Raw genomic sequence first — 22,420 nt, forward strand, 5'->3', positions numbered from 1 at the left:
TCTTCCACGAGGGAAGTAGTAGTTCCCCGAGGGTGACCTCGGCCTCACGCCCTCCCCGGAGCACCCTGTCCCTAGGCCGCCGCCCTGCAGCCTGCTCGCAGCCCACTGCCCCGCCCCGGACGCCCCGGCATCCTCCCTGCCCCAGGCACAGGGCACGGGCTCTGGGCTTGGTTCCCAGGGCCCCACTGGGGCTGGAGTTTCCATCCACGGCCTGCGCATGGTCCCCCTCCCCTACAAGGAGCAGAAAAGGGTCCAGCCCCTGTGTTGCTGGTGACACCAGGAGACGTGGGGGACACGAAGGGGAGGGCGGGAGGGGCTGGCTGCAGGACCGCCTGCCAGGCGGTGCCCGGCCGTGCCCCTCTGTCCACCCCAACCCACCTCCTCCTCTCTCCCCGCAGCCCCCCTGCCCCGTGCCCCCCACTTCTCTTTTGTCAGCTCTGTGCTCCCACGTCAGCATCAGGCCAGAGGGGAGGCGGGGGGAGGGGCCGGGGATGGCAGGGCCCGAGTCGGTGCCAGCCCCGCTCCGTTCTCCCCGCAGGACCCTGACCCGTGCGGGCCTCCGGCGGCTCCCCCTGGGGATGTGCCAGCAGCTGCCCAGGCTCCGTGTCCTGTGAGTGCCTCCCGCGCCCTCCCGCCTGGCAAGGCCCCTCTGGCCTCCGTCCCCTGGTCACTCTCTTCCTGGAGAGAGGCAGCCTGGGCTGAGACCTGCCTGAGAGGAACCGGGCTGCCCTCTCCCATTCAGGGAAAAGACTCGGTCTTCGAAGTCAGAGCCGGGGCTGAGGCCGAGCTCTGCCACTTCCGGCCGGTGAACCCCGGCTCCCCCTTTGTGTCTCCGAGCTCCGGTTTCTCATCTGCAAAACGTGGGCTCATTTAGGAGGGTTGGAAGCGCCCGGCACGTCGTAGATCCCCCCAAAGTGGCTCTAATAGGCTACCCGAGTCTACACGGGGACCACAGAGGAGCTTACGTGTCCCGTGAGGAGCAGGGAGGTTCCTCTCCCCTGAGTCTCACTCGGGTCTGAGGCGCTCACCATGGACCATAGCCCCTGGCTCAAGATGTGCACGACCAGCCCTGGACGGGTGTCTAGCCGGCCACCGACAGGCTGTGTCCGTGGGCAGGTCCTGTCCCCTCTGTGCCTCAGCCGGATGGGGGCTTGGGCCGGGGGATCTGGTACCACCTGGGCGGCCTCGGCCAGCTGGCTCGTCCCAGCGTGGCCCTGTCGTGCGCCTCTCACCTCCTGCTTCCTGACGCCCGGGGCCCTCCCAGGGTCCCCTGGGCCTTCACATGGATGAGGCAGCCCCATCCGGGCCCCGCAGAGAGGAGGGGCCCAGCGGGGAGCTGGAGGGAAGTGCCCGGGGTGAGGAGATCCACAGCCGTGTCCCTGAGGCCCAGCTCCCCTCACCAGCCCGGCCCCCTCTCCCCAGGGAGCTGTCTCACAACCAGATCGAGGGGCTGCCCAGCCTGCACGGGTGTCAGAAGCTGGAGGAAATGTGAGTCTGGGGCACTGGGCCTGAGAGCAGGGTCAGCAAGCACTCTGACCTTCCCCGCCCTGGGCTTGCTGACCCTGAGGTCAGGGCTGGGAGCTCGGCAGAGGCCGGGACAGGCCATGACTCGTAGTGACAGCCCAGGAGATGGTGCCCAAAAGGGGTCTCGAGGCGGCTTCTTGGGGGTCAAGGCAGCAGGAAACGTGACAGTGATTAGGGCCAGCGGAGGGGCAGGTGGGCGGGACATGGGGTGGCCGTGGGGGACTGGAAGTGCCCAGGCTCTCGGTTTCCATAAGCACGCACATACGTGCACAGTCGTGTCTGGGAGGGAAACCTGGGCTGCAGGTTCCACGGGGACCGAAACCACTTCACAGAGTCTCGGAGCTCCCTTCACCCAGCTCCTGCTTCCCCGAGTGACAGGGCCTCCGGCCCTCCGTGTCTGGGCCCCATGACCAGGCAGGGTCGGGGACATGAGGGCCTGTCCTGGTGCCTTGACACTGAAGGAAGGAGGGTCTGCACCTTTGCCGAGGCCCAGGGTCCATCTCCCACTCAGACGCCAGTCCGTTGAGCTCTGCCTCCCAGCTTGGGCCCGTCTGGGGCCGCCAGGGGCTGGGCTGCGTTCTGCTGCTGGACTGGGGTCTGGAGGGCCCGAGGAGTGAGGCCAGCTGGGCTGGGAGCCAGGGCCAGTGGGAACCTTGGAAGCTCACTCCCTTTGGGGCCACAGGGATGGCTTTGTAGCTTTGTCTCCTGACCACTTACCCAAGGCAGCCACATCCCCCATGCTCCCTTTCATTCTGGTGATTCTGCGGGCTGGGTCCTTTCTTCCTCCCAGTGGTGGGGTCGGGGTTGGGGGCAGTGTCCGGGCCTCTGGGCTCATCCAGCCTCTCTCGCTGCCCTAGTGGCCTCCAGCACAACCGCATCTGGGAAATCAGAGCTGACACCTTCCACCAGCTGACCTCCCTGCAGGCCCTGTGAGTACCTAGGGTAGGGGGGCTCTCCCTGCACGCCTGCGCCCCTTGAGGACCCCCAGCACCCGGTGGGACCCTCACTGCACGCCTGCACCCCTTGGGGACCCCCAGCACCCAGGGGGGCCCTCCCTGCACGCCTGGACCCCGTGGGGACCGCCAGCACCCGGGGGGGCCCTCCCTGCACGCCTGTGCCCCGTGAGGACCCCCAGCGCCCGGGGGGCCCTCCCTGCACGCCTGCGCCCTGTGAGGACCCCCAGCGCCTGGGGGGGCCCTCCCTGCACGCCTGCACCCCATGGGGAACCCCAGCACCCGGGGAGCCCTCCCTGCACGCCTGCGCCCCGTGAGGACCCCCAGTGGGGCCCCTCCCTGTACGCCTGCACCCCGTGAGGACCCCCAGGGGGCAGCCTCCCTGCATGCCCACACCATGCACATGTGTTGGTGACCCCGGGTAAGAACGACAGGTCCATGTGTCACTGTACCCTCCTGTCACGTCCTCTGCCCGTAGGGACCTGAGCTGGAACGCCATCCGGTCCATCCACCCTGAGGCCTTTGCGACCCTGCGCTCCCTGGTCAAGCTGTGAGTGTCCACTGCCCTCTCCTCCTGGGTGCTGGAGCACCGTGGGCCTGTGGGCTGCCCAGCGGGGGCAGGAGGGCCCGGCCTGGGGTGGGACACGCATGGGTGTTGGCCACACGTGCTGGGGATGTGGCCCCAGCCTAACCGCGTTCCCAGCCCCCCGGACAGACGTGGGGCCTGATGAGCCGGGGCCACCCCTATGCACTCTGCGGCGCCACGCACAGCCTCATTTCCCGGGCAGCCGGGCCCCTAGGCCACCGGGGGGGGAACGGGGAGCGTGTGGGGCCGCCGTGCACAGTGCTGCGTGTTCCCCACTGTGTCCTGAAGGCTCGTCTGCCGGAGGTCGTGCAGCCCTGCCCCTCGCCTCTGAGGTGCTCTCCGGCCTGCGGAGGAGGTGCTCACTCAAGGGGCCGGAACCCGGCGCTCACAGCCCTGCTCTCTGGGCTCAGGCCACACTCTCACCGTTGCTTGCCGCCTGTTCGCTCTGCTCCCGCCACAGCGGTCGGATGGGTATTTTTATCCCTTTGAGAGATGAGGCCGCTGAGGCTCGGGCAGACCTGCGACATGCCTCGGCTTCACGGGGAGCTGGTGACGGGGCCCGGTTCCCTGACGTCCAGCCCAGGCCGTTTCCACGCTGCCGGTCTGTGGCCGCGCTGTCTGGTTTGGAGGCCTGGCTTCTTCTGATATTTCTCCAGGGGGAGCCATGCACATCTTCACCTCTGGCTACTAAGCTGGACCTGAAACAGAACGGGCGACCGAACCCCTGCGTGCGGCCAGACGGCCGCGCTGTTCAGTCCCAGCTCTGGCCCCCGCGTCCTCAGAAGAGCAGGGGGCCGGGGGCCGGCACAGCAGGCAGATGCCCTGGTGGGCTGGACAGGGACACCGGTGGGACTCAGACGGGGCCCAGCAGCTGTGGCCGAGCGGCTGTGTTACCCAGGAGCTGGGACGGCGTGGCGTCACCTCCAACAGCCCCGTGTAGTCGGCCCCCGAGGTCCCACGAGTGGGGGACGACGGAGCCCCGGCAACCCTGCCGCCTCTGCCCGGCATCCGTGCTCCTTCCTCCGAGCCTTCCTTCCCTCCTCTCCTCTGGCTCCCATCCCGGGCACACTGGCCACGCCTTCAGCACAGTCTGCCTCCAGCCACCCCGACTGCCAGTGACCCTGACCATCCACTGTCCTAGGGACCTGACGGACAACCAGCTGACCACACTGCCCCTGGCCGGGCTTGGGGGCCTGGTGCATCTGAAGCTCAAAGGGAACTGGGCTCTGTCCCAGGCCTTCCCCAAGGACAGCTTCCCCAGACTGAGGTGAGGCTTCCTTTCCCCACACCTACAGAGGTCTGCCTCAGGGCAGTGGCCAGGCGGGGAGGGACAGGAGAGAGCCCAGGGCCTCACCCCGAGAAAAGCCTGGAGGCCCAGGGTCTGGCCAGGCCTGAGTGGGGAGGGCCCCTTCCCCCTCATCCCCACGTAGCGTTTTCCTCTCCAGTCCCAGCCCTGGGGGACCCCGGCGAGGACAGAGCTAAGATGGTGGGAAGGCCCCCTGCCTGCTTGGGCAGCTTCCCGGCCTGGAATCAGGGCCGAGCCCAGGGTGCTGATGAGTAGAAAACAGCCGCTCAGCCCTTGCTGGTGCCCAGGACCCCAGGCCTCCTTCGGCGCGTGTGGCCCACGCTCTGTCTGCTGCAAAGCAGTGGGGGTCCGGCCTCACCCAAAGGTCGCCAACCCAGCTCTGACGTGCCCAGAGGCACGGGGCGCAGGCCTCACGGAGGGCGAGGGTGAAGACGGGCCAGGAGAGCCCTGTCTCCTGGCGAGCGGAAGAGGAGGGCCGCCCTTAGGGGCGGGGCTCCCAGGCTGCGTGGCCCAGCTGCTCCCCGTTGGAGCCAGGCTCAGGCCTCTAGATGGGGGAGGACGAGGCTGGACGGCACTCAGAGCGCTCGGGGGCAGTGGGCGGCTGCGGGCCTGAGGAAGAAGCCCGGGAGGCCACCAGCAGGGCGCTCGGGGGCAGCGGGCGGCTACGGGCTGCCGGGGCCCTGGCCGTGGCTAAGGTGGCTGTGTCCCGCCCCCCCACCCCCACCCAGGGCCCTGGAGGTGCCCTACGCCTACCAGTGCTGTTCCTACGGCGCGTGCCGCGGTGTCTTCAAGGCCTTGGGCCGACGGGCGCCCCAGGGCTCTCACCCTGATGACCGTGACGCTCCCAAAAGGCCCCTGGGCCTCCCTGCCGGCGCAGCCGAGAGCCACTGTGAGTGACGGGGGGTGGGGGGGACCGTGGGGGGCCCGGGAGGGAGGAGGCGCAGGACCCCGAGGAGAGCCGGCAGGGGCTGCCGGGGGCCCAGGGAGGGGCGGCCCCTGTTCACGCCTGTCCCCCAGGCCCGGGGGACACAAGGGCGGTGCTGACCTTGATGGCAGGCATGCCTCCCGCCTGCCAAGCCCTCTGTGGCCCCCAGGGCGTGCCCCAGGCCGTGGCTCATGTGACAGCCCTGTCCTGGTGGGCCTCGTGGGCCGCAGCTCCTCCACGGCGCCCCCCGCCCCGCCATGCGAGCCCTGCAGCGGGCGTCCTCAGAGCAGACAGCGTTTTCCAATCAGCCCGAGCTAGGCGGAGTCAGGCTAAATCAATTAAACCTGCTTCCGGAAAAGAGTCCTTTCACGCTGTGTCTCAGAGCCAAAAGGAGCAGCTGGGGGTCACTGCTGCCCCCGCCGTCTGCCCCGCTGTCTCACCAGGGACTTCAGAGGCCCTGGTGCCCGGGGGCCTCTCGGGGAGGCCAGAGGGGTCTCTGATGAAGGGCAGAGAGAAGGTCTTCATGGCCTGCCCCCTGTTGCAGAGCACAAGAAGATTAGGAGGGAGGGGAAAGGGCCCCGACTCGGGGGTTTCCTTTCAGTCTCTAACTCTCTCTTCACAACGTGTCAGTGCAGAAGCTAAACAGAAAGATCAGATCTAAACACGGAAGAACATTCACGCCAGTGTAGACGGACCCAGGTTCTAACTCCACCAGACCACTCACGGGTCGGGTCACCGCGGACAAGGCCTTGCGGAGCCTCCGTTTCTTATCCGTAAACGGGGAGCGGCGTTCGCGCCCCACAGGCCGTCGGGAGCATTGAAGATCCCGCAGACAGACGCGTGTGCCCTCCGTCCACGGTGGCTACTCAGGGAGGGGCCTCTGGCCGGACACGCGGGAGTGTAGCTGGGAGCCCAGGAGGCCGCCGTGGGCAGGCAAAGGGGACTGGAGCCCTCCTGGGAGAGTGTGAGGCCCGGCAGGGGCAGCAGCTTCCCTGGGCTGGTCTGGGTGTCTGCCGTCCACTCCGCAGGGATGGAAGGAGTGGAAACCTTCCTTCCTGAAAGTGAAACTCCACCAGACCACCAGGGAGAACCACAGGGCATCGGGATGGTGGGCGGCCATTGCCATAACGGCACCAGGGCCGGGCCCCGCGTCCTGAGGGGTGGCTGAGCCTAGGAGGGGGCCAGGGCCGTGGCTACAGCCATATCCCACATCCCCCTCGGTGAAGAGCAGTCCTTAGCACTTTGGCTGTGACCTTACAGCCTCCGACGGAGTCCACAGGCCTTAGCTCTTGCATCTCATCGGTGCATTTTGATTTCCAAGCGCTGCCGAGCTCCGTTCTACAGAGCAGGAAAGGTGGCGAGGGATGGAATGCTAGGCTGTGGGCACAGCCCGGCCCCCTGCCCACCCAGCAGTGCCCAGGCCATGGGCAGCTCCACAGGGCCTCCCTGCCTCCAGGGAAAGCTCCCAACTGAACTGTTTACCCTTTAAGTGGGAGGAAGGCTCCACACAGGAAGCAGACATGTGAGCTGAAGGCGGGGACAAGTGTGACAAACGGTCGCCTGCCTGGGCCTGGCCTGTACACGGTGGAGAGCCCACTGGCCCGCCTCCCTAACCTTCCAGGAGAGGCAGTTTCCCCCGCTTACCCCAACCCAACTCCAGAAACTTCCCAGGAACTCCCTGGCGGTCCCGTGGTTAGGACTCTGCACTCTCACTGCCCGGGTTCAATCCCTGGTCGGGGAACTAAGATCCCGCAAGCCTCGAGGAGGATCTTCCAATGATGAATTATCGCTGCAAAAGAGAGTTTCGTCTTTATAAACTGTAAACTGGTTTAGTTATCATTTATCATTTCAATATCCTTAAAGAATTTATGGGCCCTGAGAGGTCCACCCCCCTGGAGATTGCAGGCCCTGGTTTAAGGCACAGCACAAGAGCGAATAAGGAAAATAATGCCATTTGATTCAATCACGTTTTGGAGTTTCTTTAACAAGGGATTTGCCTTTCTAATCCTGTTTTCTCAGACGAACAGAATCGCAGAGCCTAGACTTAGAATTGGAAGGATGGTTAAAGATGATCTAGTCTACCTGCTAACGCAGTAGAGAAGCGCCTTCTCACACTGGAGACTTCCTGCTCCAGTCTCTCCAGTTACGCACACCGCGTGCATCTGTAAAGCTCCCCCAACCGTCTCCCCGTCCCCCCACCTTGGCTCTGCGGCCCAGCGAGGCTCGGTCTGACTTCCGCTCTGTCGCTCACTGGCTGTGAGACCCAAGGCGAGGTCTTCACATTCCTCACGTGTCTGATGATGCCCGGGGCTGCCTGCCTCCTGCAGCTGTGGGGAGGGTCGGTGAGGACTCCGCAGGCGCGGGGCCTGGAGGATGAGAGCTGGGGGAGCCCCAGCCCTGGCGCCAGGTGACCTCCTCGTGGGGGCAGCGTGCGTGCCCACGGCTCCTCGACAGCAGGGCCGCGTCTCGTCCACCCCACACGCCCCCCCGCCTGTGCCCAACGCCCAACATGTGTTCTGCGGTCAGCACACGTGACCTATGATGGTGGGAGCTTCTTTGTGTAGGAAGAACCAGAACTTCTCCCTCTGGATCATGATTTGCCTCCTTCTGTGACCCGTCTGTTGATGCTGGTTCTGCCGCCTGGGACCAACAGCACGTCGGGGTGTAGTGATGCCTGCAGGCGGGCAGCTCTTTGAGGACGGCCTTCCTCCCCTCACCCTGCCTTTTCCGAGTCCAACACCCCCAGCGGCTCGGCTGTCGTCACCGTCCCTGGTCCACCTCCTCCGAGCGCATCCCGCTCGCTGCTCTGTCCTTTGCAGTGTGCAGGGCTCCCAGCGGACACGGGGTCACAGTGGTGGGCTGGCCCGTGTGGAGGGCCCCCACCAGCAGGGCAGCCTCCCCTGACTCTGTGCAGCTGCCCGGGAGGACATGGGGGCACTCGGTGTCTGAGGGCCACAGGCGGATAACAGGGAGCTGACCAGAGGTTTGCCCCCGAGGGTAGACACCCCTGCGCAGGGCCGCGGGGAGGCCCCGTGCCCAGCAGACGAGTCCGGACAACATCTCAGAGGGGTGGGGTTTTGGAGGAAGGTGGGGTTTGACCCACACCAAGACCAGGGTCTGAGCCAGTTTCTGGTCTCCCCTCAGATGATGTGGACCCAGACGAGCTCCAGCTGGAGGTGGAGGACCCCAGGCCACACCCCACTGTCCAGTGCAGCCCTGTTCCAGGTGAGACGGGTGCCTCGGGGTGGGGAGGGCAGGGACTGGGGAAGGAGCGTTACAGAAAGTGGGGTCCAGCTGCTCGCCTTTTGAAAGCCAATACTCGAGAGACAAGGTCGGTGGAAAGGAAAGTTTGCTTTACTTTGGAGGCTGGCAACCTGGGAGGGGGAGGGTGGACGCCTGCCTAAAGGCCGACTCCCCCCGCCGACAATCAGTGGCCAAGAGCTTTTACGGGGGAGTTTCAGGGATGTACAGGCAGAGGGAGGGGGCTACATGCAGAGGCAGCACAGTCAGCTCTGACGGTCATCTTGAAATTGGTCATCGGTGGTCTGATCAGCGTCATCTTGATTGTTGTAAGTACGGTTAGGCTTCAGTTCCAGGGTCGGCTTGTTCCCATTTCTTGAGGCCGGTTCTCAGAATCGTGGCAGCTTAGGTCATGGCTACGGCCTGGTCATCATGTAGTTAACTTCTTCCAGCTGGCGGGGCGGGTTTCAGCATCTATAAAACAGCTCAAAGGACATGGCTCAGAATATTATCTACAGCCCTGAGGACGGACTGAAGGCCCTTGACTTTGCTCAATGACTATTATTATTTAGTCCTTTGACTCTGTCCTTTGCTTCTGCGTTTTCTCACTTCTCTGATTAAACTTACTCTTTGGTTAAAAGCGACAAGAGGCAGGCGGAGGATGTGGGTGTGGGGAGGACCACAGCGTCCTGCTCCACTGCAGGAGCTCCCGCTCTTCCGCGAGTTCAGCCTCTTCTGTCATTCCGGGGAAGGGGCTGTCGCCCCCCTTCGGTGGCTGCTTGGGGGCAGTGGGAGCGGGAGAGGGGAGTCAAAGCGACATTTAGGAGCCGCCAGAGGTGATACAGCCAGGAGGAACTTTCTCTCAGCGAAGAGACCCCACTGCTCAGGGGGCGGGTGCGGGGCTGGCTCGTCTGAGACCCGCAGAGTTCGAGCAGGGCAGCACCCTGCAAGGCCCCCTTCTGCATCCCTCCCCACTCCATCCCAGGAGGGGTGCCGCCTCTCGTAGGTAAAGCTCTCCCAGGCGTAAAACACCGGGTGTCCCGGGGGGCTCCTTCCAGCACTGTCCGCTCCTTAACGGCTGAGGAAGCCTCCTTCAGTCTCCGCTAAATCCATCTTGCTGTCAGGAAACAAAAAAATTCCCCTTTGGTCCAGCCCAGCCTCTGTGTTTAGCGTGAAGCCCCAGGCCGCCCCGGAGGCAGCAGCGGCCACGGGAGCCGGGTGGGGAAGCGTCGGATGGACGAGTGGAAGGCAGCGGATAGCGTCCCTCTCACCGGCTCTCCAGCCCCGCCCAGGCCCCGCAGCACACGCGCCCCGCGCTTCGCGGCTGTAGCGCGCCCTCTAGTGCCCGCAGCGACAAGCGCACCAGCGCACCTGGAGGCGCAGGTGCGTGTTCACGCGGCCTCTGAAAACCGGTGATCAGCAGTGATGACGTAAAAGGGGAAGCTCCAAAAGACAAAATCCAACTTGCATTCACTTTTACAATAGCACATACAAATGGCCAAATAAATTCCGGTGTGCCCATATTCACTGCACAGACACCTAAAATGTGTTTTTCAGTAATGTAACAATATGGGAAAGTGTGCATGATAAAACTTTAACTTAAAAAAGAATAAGAAACTATGGGACTTCCCTGGTGGCGCAGTGGTTAAGAATCCACCTGCCAATGCAGGGGACACGGGTTGGAGCCCTAGTCTGGGAAGATCCCACATGCCGCGGAAAAACTAAGCCCGTGCGCCGCAACTACTGAGCCTGCGCTCTAGAGCCCGCGAGCCACAGCTACTGAGCCCACGTGCCACAACTACGGAAGCCCGCGCACCTAGAGCCCCTGCTTCGCTACAAGAGAATCCACCACAATGAGAAGCTCGCCCACCACAACGAAGACCCAACCCAGCCAAATAAATAAACTTTTAAAAAGAGAGAGAATGAGAAACTAAAGTCCCAGTTTAGTTTTAAAAATCTATATGTATTTCTTAAAACTGATAGAAAACATAGCAAAATGATGAGTTTCTCTGAGGAGCGATCATAAGCAGTTTTAATCTTTCCATGTTACATTTTCCAATTTTTCTACAATTGACGTCTACTATTTGGTAATCAGAAAAAAAAAAAGTTTAAAAAATAGCTGTCACAAATCCTCTCAAGTCCCCAGGCCGCCTAGCAGCACATGGAAGAACGGGAGTCCAGGTCAGGATGGATGAAGGAACAAAGGTCCAAAGTTACAAGGTGGTTTGAGGACAGGGCCTGGGGAGAGAGATGGACAGCGCCAGGCTGTCTGCCGTCCAGTGCAGAACCAGACGGGAAAACCCCAGGGGCCACCTGCCCTCTGATGTTCTCAGTAGGCTTTGCCCCCAACACTGACCCAGTCATGAGCATTAAATGTGGCCGAGGAACCAGGGAGAGCCCACCTGGCCAGGCTCCTCGTGGCAGGGTCCTGGGTGCCGCTCTGCGGGTTGGCCCCAGCCTGTCCCTAGGGCTGCTGCCCTGGCCACTCCTCCAGGCCAGCCTGTCCCTTCCTTGCTCTGGACGCTGCTCCGTGGGGAGGACTGCTCTGCCTGATGTTTCCCCAAGGCTGGTCCGTGCTGCCTTAGTCTGTACCGCGTGTGCGTTTCTCACACGTCTGTGCCTCCGTGTTCTGGACTGGTGTCCACCCCCCGCAGCTCGTGGAGGAAGCCCTGCTTCTGTGTCCCCTCTGCTCCTCCCCCAGACCCACCAGGAGCCCTGAGACTCCCGGTGGCCTGCAGGGCTGCCCTGCAGATGGATGAGGCCGTGTCCGTCCCACGGCCCCAGGCTAGAGTGTGGTCCTCTCTCCCGCAGGCCCCTTCGAGCCCTGCGAGCACCTCTTCGAGAGCTGGGGCGTCCGCCTGGCCGTGTGGGCCGCCGTGCTGCTCTCCGTGCTCTGCAATGGGCTGGTGCTGCTGAGCCTGTCCGCAGCTGGGCCCGGCCCCCTGCCCCCGTTCAAGTTCGTGGTGGGGGCCATCGCAGGGGCCAACACCCTGACCGGCCTCTCCTGTGGCCTTCTCGCCTCGGTGGACGTGCTGACCTTCGGCCGGTTCGCGGAGTACGGCGCCCGCTGGGAGTCGGGCCCGGGCTGCCGGGCTGTGGGCTTCCTGGCCGTGCTGGGCTCCGAGGCCTCCGTGCTGCTGCTGACCCTGGCCGCCGTGCACTGCAGCGTGGCCGTGGCCTGTGTGCGGGCCCGTGGGAAGGCGCCGGCCCCGGGCAGCTTGCGCGCGGGAGCCCTGGGCTGCCTGGTGCTGGCGGGGCTGGCGGCCGCCCTGCCGCTGGCCTCCGTGGGTGAGTACGGGGCCTCCCCGCTCTGCCTGCCGTACGCCCCGCCCGATGGCCGGCCGGCCGCCCTGGGCTTCGCCGCGGCGCTGGCGATGCTGAACGCCTCCTGCTTCCTGGCAGTGGCCGCAGCCTACGTCAGGCTGTCCTGCGAGCTGCCCGGGGCCGAGCTGGAGGCCGCATGGGACTGCGCCGCCGTGCGCCACGTGGCCCGTCTCACCTTCGCTGACGGGCTCCTCTACTGCCCCGTGGCCTTCCTGAGCCTGGCGTCTGCGCTGGGCCTCGTCCCCGTCACCCCCGAGGCTGTCAAGTCCGTGCTGCTTCTGGCGCTGCCCCTGCCCGCCTGCCTCAACCCCCTGCTCTACCTGCTCTTCAGCCCCCACTTCCGGGAGGACCTGCGGCGGCTCCGGCCCTGCCTGGGGGTCCCGGGGCCTCTCGCCCTGGCGGCCACCGGCCAGCTGGAGCCGAGCTCCTGCGACTCCACCCAGGCCCTGGTGGCCTTCTCGGACGTGGAGCTCATCCTGGAGGCCTCCGAAGCGGGCCGGCCCCCCGGGCTGGAGACCTACGGCTTCACCTCCGTGACCCTCGCCCCCTGCCAGCAGCCCGGGGGCTCTCGGCCGGAGGGCAGCCACTTTGCGGAGCCAGAGGGAACCCGCTTTGGGAACCGGCCACCCGCCGTGGACGGCGGACAGCTGCGGGGGGCCGAGGGAGCCGTGCCAGCGGGGGCGGGCCGGGCGGGGGCCGGGGCCTTCCAGGCGTCTGGCTCTGCCTCGGCCTCACACTTGTAAACGTCCTCTCCGTTCCCCTACGCCCCTCCCCTCCCGCTCCCTCCGTGAAGGACGCTGCTTGTAAACCAAACCCCACCAGATGGCCCCGCCCCCGGCCCCCCACTCTCCCAGGCCACCACCGTGTGTCCTTGGCCTGGGTTCCCCTCGGCCCTGCTCTGGCCTCTTCCCTGTCGCGTCTGAGGCTGAGGACCAGAGGTCTGGACGTTTGTCCACTTAAGGGAAATGAGGGGAGCAGAGGACAGTGACGGGGGCGGGGGCCCGAGCGGCCCAGGATCAGGTGCGATGGGCAGGGGACCGCACGGGGGCCAAGGAGGGGCCGCCAGGGCTTCTCCCCTTGCTCCAGGACTGGAGCACACGTGCTCTGTGCCCCACTGGTCCTGAATATGCCGCTCAAAAGACTCCTGTGAAAACAAGTTTCTGAAAATAGGACATTGTGCCCGTTTCTTAGAGATTCAGGGTGCATGTCAGTGTGGCAAAGAGGCAGGAGAATCCCACAGCAGTGAGATCTGTTGAACTTGCTTTAAGCCAGTTCCCCAAACTATTGAACAATAGGTTTTGGTTTGCCGGTTGGGTTTTCGTGGAATATCTACTAGCACCTCACAGACCAGCCCTCGTCTCTCCCAGGGCCCCCCTTTTGTACCACCTGGTGACATCACAAGAGGCCACCAGTCTTAAAAGCCCGGTCCTGGGAGCCGGACCCTGTCAACCAGATGTGACCTTCTTGTCTCTGTTGTCCTGCCCTGAAAAGAGTGGAGAGCGGGCTGCTGTCCTGTGTTCCAAACTCAAACCCCGGCACGGGGCAGGTGGAATGGCTTCCAGCCACCAGAGAAGCTTCCGCTCTCATACAATGGAGGGTCCCTGGCTGCCGGCTGCCTTCCTGTGGTTCGCCATCTGCCATCTTCTGCCCCAAGCCTGGCCCCTCCCTCTGTGCCCCCAGGCCCTGCCCTCTAGGGGGCACAGGGAGCCCCTGGCCAGCGCCTGGGGGCTTGTTTGTGTTGCATGTTGGGTTGCAGGAAGCGTCACCCAGGCCTGGGACTCCTGGGCGCCCCAGATTGGCTGGGACCTTCTGCCTTTCCCGCCGTGGCCTCCCTCCCTTACTTTTTACCAGGGCACCCCCTCCCTGCCCCCAAATACAGGATGAGGAGTGAGAGCCGGGGCTTGGAAGAGGGTGAGACCTGTCCAGGGCACCCCGATGTCTGCCACGTCGGGATGGGAGTCGGAATCCGGGACCCAGCAGGACCCAGCGCTCCCTGGGTGCTGTCGTGGTCCTGAGCCAGCCCCCTAGGGCCTCCGCTCCTAGGACGACCTGGGAAGGTCGTTCTATTGATAGTTCCATGGCCTGCGGCCCAGTGTCTGTCTCCCTGCCCTCCCCCTGAAGTGGAAATTCTCACAGGAGTCGCCAAAGCCACCAGGTGGGGTGGAGGGATGAGGTGGGGACCACGGTGGAACCGGCACATGTTCAATCTCATTCTAAGTCAGAGGCCAGGCTCTGAAACCAGACGTGCTGCCCTGGTGCCACAGAAGAGCCCCAGGGCCCAGGCACAGGGCCAGCCCCAGCAGGCGCTCGGTGGTGGTGGATTCATTTGTCAGCTGGTGACGTGAGAACCCCGGTCCCTGCACCTCCTGGGGTTGATCGGGGCCTCTCGTGGAAGCAGGTTGCTCTGCTCTGGTGCTGAGAAGCAGTGACTCTTATGTGAGAAAGGAGTTCTCCGAGACGCCCCAGGGACGGACAGCAAAGGGGGTGTGATTTCGGGAGCCTCGACTTCTGGGAGGTCGTCCAGGCCCTTCCCTGTGTGGCCACCGTCCCCTCGGAGTCAGAGCTGTTGCTGGGTGGGCCAGGGGGAGGACGGCCCTGCGTTGGAGCCCAGGAGTCGTGGGACCCGTACCTGCATTGGCCTCTCCCACGAGGAGGGGCTGGGGCTTCAGGGCTGCAAGCTCGAGGGCAGCCCCACCGCTGTCTGTGTTCTGTTCCCAACCAGCTGGGCATTGGCCAGGGCTCCACCTTTTGGTTGGAGGAGAGGTGTTTGCCAGGAACTGTTTTTATTATTCAAAAGCCTCGTAGATGTTGTACATTCACCCAACACGAGAGGCGAAGTAAAGTCTCTTCGTGTTCGCCTGGCTTTCCTGCAAGTCTGCGTCAATCCTTGGTTCTCTCCGCTGCGATCAGTAGACGATTATGAAGATAGGTATATCATCGATTAAACTCAACATCAAAAGCCAAGTAATTCAATGCATGTAGATGCCTTTGTCTTGGATCGATGACATATTCCAGGATGGTGCCCACGGGGAAGCGTCCGTCCCAGGGGCCGTGGTGGTGAAGATGCTGGTTCCCGCCGCCCTGGCCTCTGACAGTGCTGCTGTGGAACAGTCACGGTGCCCACCCGCCTCCCCGGACCACCTGCAGCAGAGGGTCCTGAGCAGCTCTGTCCACACCGTGAGGAAACCCCTGCTCAGGGCTGGGTGCGAGGCCGCGGTTACAGAGCCTCGGGCGGGGCCTTGCCTTTGCCGTGCCCCCTCCACCTCGAGCTTCGAGCCTCCTTCCCAGCTTTGCCCGTCCAGGGTTGGGGAGTGGGGAGGACTGAAGACGGTTCCCTGCAGGCCCGAGTAGGTGAGGACGGCGCCGGCCGTGGGACCGCTGACCCATTCTGGCCTCTGTGCTGGTGCACCCCGCCCGGGTGGGCCCAGGGCTCGCCGAGCTGTGAATATTGATCGGATCCTTCTGATAAAGAAGCACCAGTGGGCTTCCCCGGTGGCGCAGTGATTGAGAGTCCGCCTGCCGATGCAGGGGATGCGGGTTCGTGCCCCGGTCTGGGAAGATCCCACATGCCGCGGAGTGGCTGGGCCCGTGAGCCATGGCCACTGAGCCTGTGCTCCGCAACAGGAAAGGCCACAACAGTGAGAGGCCCACGTACAGCAAAAAAAAAAAAAAAAAAAGCACCAGTTAAGTGAAGCCCCCGGGTCCCCCGGCCCCTCTCCTCTTCTCTTTGGTGGGTCTGTGGGCACGGGGCAGGGGCTGTTCTGAGAGAGGGGGGTGCCCTGGACTCTGGGGCATCGGGGCACAGCCTAGGGGCGGTCACCCTGCCCACCCAGATTTAAGTGCCTTTGTGCACCTGGCACTGGGTTAGAGAGAATGCCCGAGCCATGGGGTTTCTATCCTCAGACTCTGAGCACCCTGGACCCTTCCTGACACTGCGAACCCCAAATACTCCACTTGCTTTTCTGTCCTTGGCTGACCGTCTCAGGCTGCTTTCTGCCCTGGGAATCTTCTCCCCCACCCTCTCTTCAGACTGGGATGGTGTCCCCACGACCATCTGCCTTCTCAGGGTGGGGGAAACGGATTGGGTTCCAGGAAAAGCTGCGACCCTTGGATGAGCTGCCCCGGCCGGCGCCCGACACCCTCATGGGAGAACAGCGGTGCACTCTGGGGACCCAGCCCCACCCTCCTTCGGGTTGCAGCTCCGACCCCCATCCTTCCGGCCCATCCGCAGGGGAGGCCACTCAGCTGCCCTCTGTACACGGCTCCGGTTGGGAGGAAGGGTGTTTCTTAAAAGGAAATCGCGTAGAGCAGGAAGGGAGGCAGAATCTCAGCAAATGGAAAACCAGAAAGAGCAGCGGGGCTGGGCTCACGGGTCTGAAGCCCGAGGGCTGGGCTGGGGTGAGGCCGTGCTGAGGTGGCGAGTGTGAGCTCCCCGGCCGCCCTGCCCCGTCTGCAACCTCCTCCGTGCCCCTTCAGTTCCTTAGTTTTGGACAAGTATCAATAATACACTCACGTGGTTCGAAGAGCACGTATCTTTTCAACTGTCCCCCCATGCCCGCACCCTGCCGCCGTCCCTGACCCTCACCGGTTACCACCACTACTGGTTTCTTCTACATCCTTCCAGAGTTTTTTCCTGCACGAGCACATGTAGGAAAGCATGTGTATTCTTATGCATCGTACCGCAGCGCACCACACTTCTGCTTCTGCGTGTTCACCTAATACAGCCCGTATCAGTGGAGAAACGCTCTCATCCTGAAAGACTCCTAGCTGATCTCCTGTTATGTAGATGGAGCATACACTTTATCCATCCCCCTTCACGGGCATTTGAGTTGCTTGATCTTTTGCTCTTACACATGACACTGCAGCCACTGGCTGTGTGTTCTTCACTGCACTTGTCATACACCTGTGAGGTACCTTCCCAGAAGTGGAACTGCGGGGTCAAAAGCCACTTACAAGTCACGACATCTTCTCTTGACCTCGTAGCTCCTTTTGACGAATAGTCTGTGTTGATTCATAAATTCCGCTTCCAGGGGCCTCCCTGTGAGCCATGCTTTCCCTCGAGGCCCCACCCTGCATCCCTCGCTTCAGCTCCTGGGCTGGTGGCCTTGTTTTCTCTTGGGGTTTCCGAGGCAACGTCCTGAGAGGTTGAGTGAAAATCCGACTAGCCGGGTATCCTTCTCTCCACCAGGCCAAATTATAGGTCAAAGGTCAACTGATGGATTGACCACTCAGACCAGGCCCCTACCCTGGTCCCCTGAAGGGCAGTGTGTGGACTGGTGTGTCTGTGGGACCCTGCTAGTGTTTAATCCCAGCTAAACCACCTACTAGTTGACTGAATTTTGTCAGGTTAATCATCTTCCCCATGTAGAAAATGGGAATAATAATCTCAAACTCAAACACTGTTAAAAGAATTTTAAAATAATTTATAAAAAGTGCCGGGACATCCCTGGCGGTCCAGTGGTTAGGACGGTGAGCTTCTGCCGCAGGGGGCCGGGTTTGATCCCTGGTCGGAGAACTAAGATCCCACATGCCGCTGGGCACAGCCAAAAGATTTTTTTTTAAAAAAAGGTGGGGCTTCCCTGGTGTTGCAGTGGTTGAGAGTCCGCCTGACGATGCAGGGGACACGGGTTCGTGCCCCGGTCTGGGAAGATCCCACATGTCGCGGAGCGGCTGGGCCCGTGAGCCGTGGCCGCTGAGCCTGCGCGTCCGGAGCCTGTGCTCCGCAACAGGAGAGGCCACAACGGTGAGAGGACCGCGTACCACAAAAAAAAGGTGCCCAGTAAAGTATCTCATATATAAAAGAATAAATAAATCAAAATAAGTGAGTACATGTAAGCAGACCCTACTCTCAAGGGGCCGCCTGGCAGGGGGATGGGAGCTAAGCCATCCCGTCCCTGAAGAGGGCCACCCTGACACTCAGCCTCAGGTCTGTTGTCACAGCCGCGTCAGGAGGAGGCAGAGCCGCAGACGCCTCAGTGGTGAGACCAAGGGCCACCGCGTGCCCGCCCCTCTGTCTGGGGAGCAGCCCTCCGAGGGACCACGGTGGCTCAAGTTCTGCCCTGTGGCTTCTTTCTCCTTGGGGTGGGCCTGTGCTTGGGATGCCTGTTGCTCTGGCCCAGTGGCCGCTTTCCTCCTTCTGGGAACATTGATTCCACTTCAGCAACTGCTCCCACCGCCCCCTAATGCATGCGGCTTGCAGGGGGACTCGGCTCCGGGTCCAGTGGTGGCCGTGACCCCGGCTTCTCGGCTTATTCTCTCTCTGCCACCGCGTTGGGTCCGAGGACGGGCTCCCATCTCCGGGGCTCCCAGGGACCTGGGGAAAGCATGACTGGACCCCTCGGTTTGTGAAGCGATGACTCCTTTGCTCGGGTGCAAGTGTGAGATCTGTCGCTTGGCTAGAGGAGACCCCTCTCTCAACACCCCCAGCCCAAAGCCTGGAGTAAATCCACGCACCTCCTAGCAGCCCCTGGGGGAAGAGGGCAGCCGTGAATGGGCTTTGGACAGGCAAGGAGGGTGGGTGGGGTGGGCTGTCAGGTGGGGAGAGTGGTGCTGGGAGGGGGTCCGCGGGGCAGATGGGGAGGGGTGGAGGAGGGGGAGGGCGGAGGGGCAGGAGACCAGCCTCCTGGCTTCCTCCCTGAACCTGACCCCTGCACGCTCTCCCCTGGGAGCTCACAGGTGGCTACAGAATCACAGGACCGTCCGGCGGCAGCACGGGGACACACCTTAGGGGGCATCCACGCCCCCTCCTCACCGGGTCGGGGAGGGACCGCCCCACAGCTGCCCGGGGCCGAGGGGCAGAGGCACAAAAGCCGGAACAGTGTCTGTGTAGTTGGTACATGGGGTCGTGGAGTTGGTCCAGCCTGGGTTCAACTCCCAGACCTTCCATTGACAGCCCGCTGTCCTGAGGTTTTACTTGACTTCTCTGTCTCATTATCAGAAACATGGAAATGACAACGGTACCTAAGCTCTGAAGGTTATTGAAAAGATTAAAGGAGATTTTTCATGTAAAGAGCTTAGCTTAGTTCATGACACCTAGTAAGTGCTTGAGAGATGTTAGATGTTATTACTTAATCCAAAAAGCGACGAGAAACTGGGGCTCTGAGCTGTCTTCCGGCTCAGCCTTGAGCACACTTGATACGGAAGAGGAAGGGTCCCCGGAGGAGCCGCTCCTAAGAAGAAGGCTGGCAACCTGGGCTTGGGGCCCGGCAGGAAGGCTGTGGGTTCGCGGGGGTCCATGGGTGACGGTGCCGGGGACCCTGGGCCATGAGAGAGGAGTGTCACGGGCCAAGGTGGCTGGTGAGCTGTCAGCAGGGGGAAGCTGGGGGCTCCCCAGAGAGGACGTGTGCAAGGGGTCTCTCAAACATACCTCCGGGTCTGGGGAGAAGCCCGAGACTAAAGCTCACCCCCAGGGCAGCTGCTTCTGCTGCGGGGGTTCTGGGGGAAAGCGGCTCAGCAGGCTTTCTCCAAAGCTGAGCTGCAAGGTCCTGCTTAAAGGGAGGCAGCGATGGGTGGGAGGACGGAGGTCCGGCCCAGTGGGAGGTGGGGTCGGGGGAGAGGCAAGCCCACGAGGGGGAGAAACCCAGGGGACCTGTCACCTGATGGAGGCTGAGAGCTGGGGCCGATGGGCGCTCGGTGGCCCCGGCAGGAGCCATCCTGACTGGACAGAAGGAGAAAGTGCAGGCGTAGCTTCTAGGCACAGAGACCTGCGCCCACCACCCCACCTGTCACAGCTGCCCGGGCTCCCTGTGTGGGATCCAAGCCTCCCAGCAGCCAGTCAGCCCGGGGTCAGGTTCTGGAGCCACAGCGCACCCCCCCGGCCCCCCCCGCCCCCCGTCCTTCCCTCCCCCAGGCTGCCCCAACCTAAACAGGGCAACCTCGGGGAGCTGCTTGCTGATGGAAAAATAACTTGGCTGGGAAAGGAGCTTTATTTGTCTGTGCCGAACTCCCGCCGCAGCCGAAGGGTAAAGACCTAGTCTCAGCCCGCAAGGTGGGCGGTAAATCTAAGTAGATTTTGGGGAGCCGCGGGGGCAGCAGGAGAGGATACTTGGAATCCGCAGTGTCTCTGGGGTCAGTCACGTCATCTCCTCTCCGACTCGGGGGAACGCGCAGCCTGCCTGTCCTGGCAAGCAGCGCTTTGGGGCCTTATGTGGCTGGCCCGTCGTCCCCGCCCCCAGCCCCTGCTAAGCCCGCGGGGTCGGCCCTGTGCTCGGCGCTCCGGGTGCGGCACCCCGGTCAGCCCCCACAACTGTCCCCCGCTTCTACAGGACAAACCCAAAGCGTGGAGGGGTTGAGCAGGGCTCTGGGGGCCTGGGCCGGCCAGGGTCTCCTGGACCCGTGTTCATACTTTTGATGCTTTTCCATCCTTCCCTGGGCTGCGGGCGGGGCTGGGCTTCCTCATCTCCCTCTTCTCTCACTTCTGTTCTCTGCCCAAGTCCCGTGTACTTGTTAACCCGGAGATGGAGGGATGGCTTCTAATTAATGACTCCTGGCTTTGGTATTTCTTGCAATCAGTGCAAAGGCCCTTGTGGCCACTATGTCCCAGCACTTGGAGTGGACGCACTGGCAGACGGGTACAGGGCCACGAGGCACACCAGGTAATGGCCACAGCTCCTTCCGAGGGGCCGGACAAGGGCGTCCCAAGGCAGCTACGTGGGCTGAGACCATCCAGGTAGAGTCAGGTAGGGTCGGGGGATGGCACAGGCCAGAGCGGCTGGCGTGCTGAGACTGGAGGGGGCCAGTGCGGCTCAGTGTGGTGTACAGAGCGGAGGGTGTGCGGGGAGGGGAGGCTGAGGGAAGGCACTGGAGGGTTTTAGGAGGAGGTGCAATCTGGCTCTTTCATCATCTGAATTTGATCTTGCTGCTGTGAGGAGCATGGACCGCAGAGGGTCCAGGCTGGAGGCCAGGGGACAAGGTACTGGCCGTGATGGCAGTGCAGGTGAGAGACCTGGTGGCGGCCAGCTGTCGAGGGGGCTTGTCCTTTCCCACAACGACCCCTAAGGCCATCCCGCTTCACACCTGGCCTGTACCCCCATCGGCACCATCAGCACTCGGTGTCTCCCTGCCACAGCGGCTGGTTTTTCCACTGCCGCTGGACGTGAACAAGAAACACACGACCCTGAGGGCTGCTGGTGGTCACTCCAGGAGGGGAAGAAGCTGAAGGAGGGGACAGTGAGGACGGATGGCAGGTGCGAGAGACACAGCCTCTGAACCACCGGTCCAGACGCCCGCCCTGGCCCCAACTCCCGGTAAATAGGGCAGAGAACTTCCTGGGTATTATCACCAGCCAGTTGGATCTCACAGCTGAAAGCATCCTGGCTGATATACTAATTGCATTTAGAAAGCCCAAATCTGACTTAAATGTACCCAAGTATAGGAGACAAGCCTTGAACAAAATTAATTCCTAGGCTTTAACAAGAGAACAGTAGCTGATTTTGAGAAATGGGTTCAAGAATCACGTAGAGGTTGGAAATTTATGCAGTGGGGGGGGGGGACACAGAGGAAATTGACATTTTCGGTTGACGCCGTCGTCTGTCGCTACCCCTCGAGCTCTAAGGCCGGCCGCTGCCGAGCGCAGGGCGGTTCCGCAGCAGATGAAGGGAAGTTGCTTGCTCGCTGGATGCACGCTGCGTGCACGGTGCCCAGCCTGGCACAGGACTACCAGCCTGGGATACAGGCGGGACGTGACAGTCTCCTTCTCTGCCTAGGCGGCCCCAACATCTGCTCTCACTCAGCACCTCGTTCCACTTCAGCCGACTTCTGCCCAAATCTGTTTTCTCCGTCATCTAAACGGAATGATAGGCACAGGCCCGAGGGTACTGTCAAGTCACGAGCAGGGATTCGAGCTTGCACCTTAGTACTTGCCGTGAAATAAAGCTAGAGACAGAAAGGATTGTGGAAATCCATGTAAATCTGTACGATTATCTGGTTAATCCCACGCCTGATTTCCTCACCGTTATATTATTCTAAAACACTTGCACACAGCAGGTGTTCAGTCGCTATTTGTTGAACAAACGAAAGTTATGCCACAGCCACGTAAGTTAAGTCACAGAAAGTGCAAACTGCAAGAAACGTTAACAGAAGGGTAATTACCTTATCCCCACACTGTGTTTAGGACTTCTGAACACCTAGAATCCCGGAAGCATGACGGCCACCGAACTGTCTCTGAGGCTATTTGACCCCCACGTCCATCATTCAGTGTCCTGAGTGATGCTGGTGAGTTGGCAAAAAAAAGGACAATTCCAAATATTTTCACATTCTTACCGTATAGCTCTCTGGCCAGTTTGCTCCCAGACACACATTCAGGATAAACACATACTCAACGCTAAATGATTATTTATTTTCCAGGTTTACAAGTTTTGGGATACATATGTATGAGCTAAATAAAACAAACTGCACTCAGAGAATCAATGTAGAGCAGAACATATAAATACACAAGGTCTGTTTCACAGGATATAAAAACGATAATGTCATCAAATACAAAGAAAGACATTCCAGAAACATAAGCAAATTGGACCATGCTGCAAAGAACCTATCAACTGAGACGGGCCAGGACAAACCCCACC

The 22,420-nt window shown here is 62.0% G+C and overlaps 1 protein-coding gene across 1 annotated transcript in view; it reads left to right on the top strand.

The window, feature by feature from the left end:
* Positions 1 to 12,601, top strand: part of LGR6 (leucine rich repeat containing G protein-coupled receptor 6) — a 95,523-nt gene extending 82,922 nt beyond the window's left edge. Inside the window, exons 11-18 of the mRNA XM_065879769.1 lie at positions 539 to 610; positions 1,423 to 1,488; positions 2,382 to 2,453; positions 2,956 to 3,027; positions 4,205 to 4,330; positions 5,098 to 5,258; positions 8,439 to 8,519; positions 11,346 to 12,601. Coding sequence (XP_065735841.1) covers positions 539 to 610; positions 1,423 to 1,488; positions 2,382 to 2,453; positions 2,956 to 3,027; positions 4,205 to 4,330; positions 5,098 to 5,258; positions 8,439 to 8,519; positions 11,346 to 12,601 — 1,906 coding nt within the window. The remainder of the gene's footprint in view (positions 1 to 538; positions 611 to 1,422; positions 1,489 to 2,381; positions 2,454 to 2,955; positions 3,028 to 4,204; positions 4,331 to 5,097; positions 5,259 to 8,438; positions 8,520 to 11,345) is intronic.
* The last annotated feature ends 9,819 nt before the right edge of the window (positions 12,602 to 22,420 follow it).

Source organism: Phocoena phocoena, chromosome 1, assembly GCF_963924675.1.
Source record: "Phocoena phocoena chromosome 1, mPhoPho1.1, whole genome shotgun sequence".
Classification (NCBI taxonomy): domain Eukaryota; kingdom Metazoa; phylum Chordata; class Mammalia; order Artiodactyla; family Phocoenidae; genus Phocoena; species Phocoena phocoena.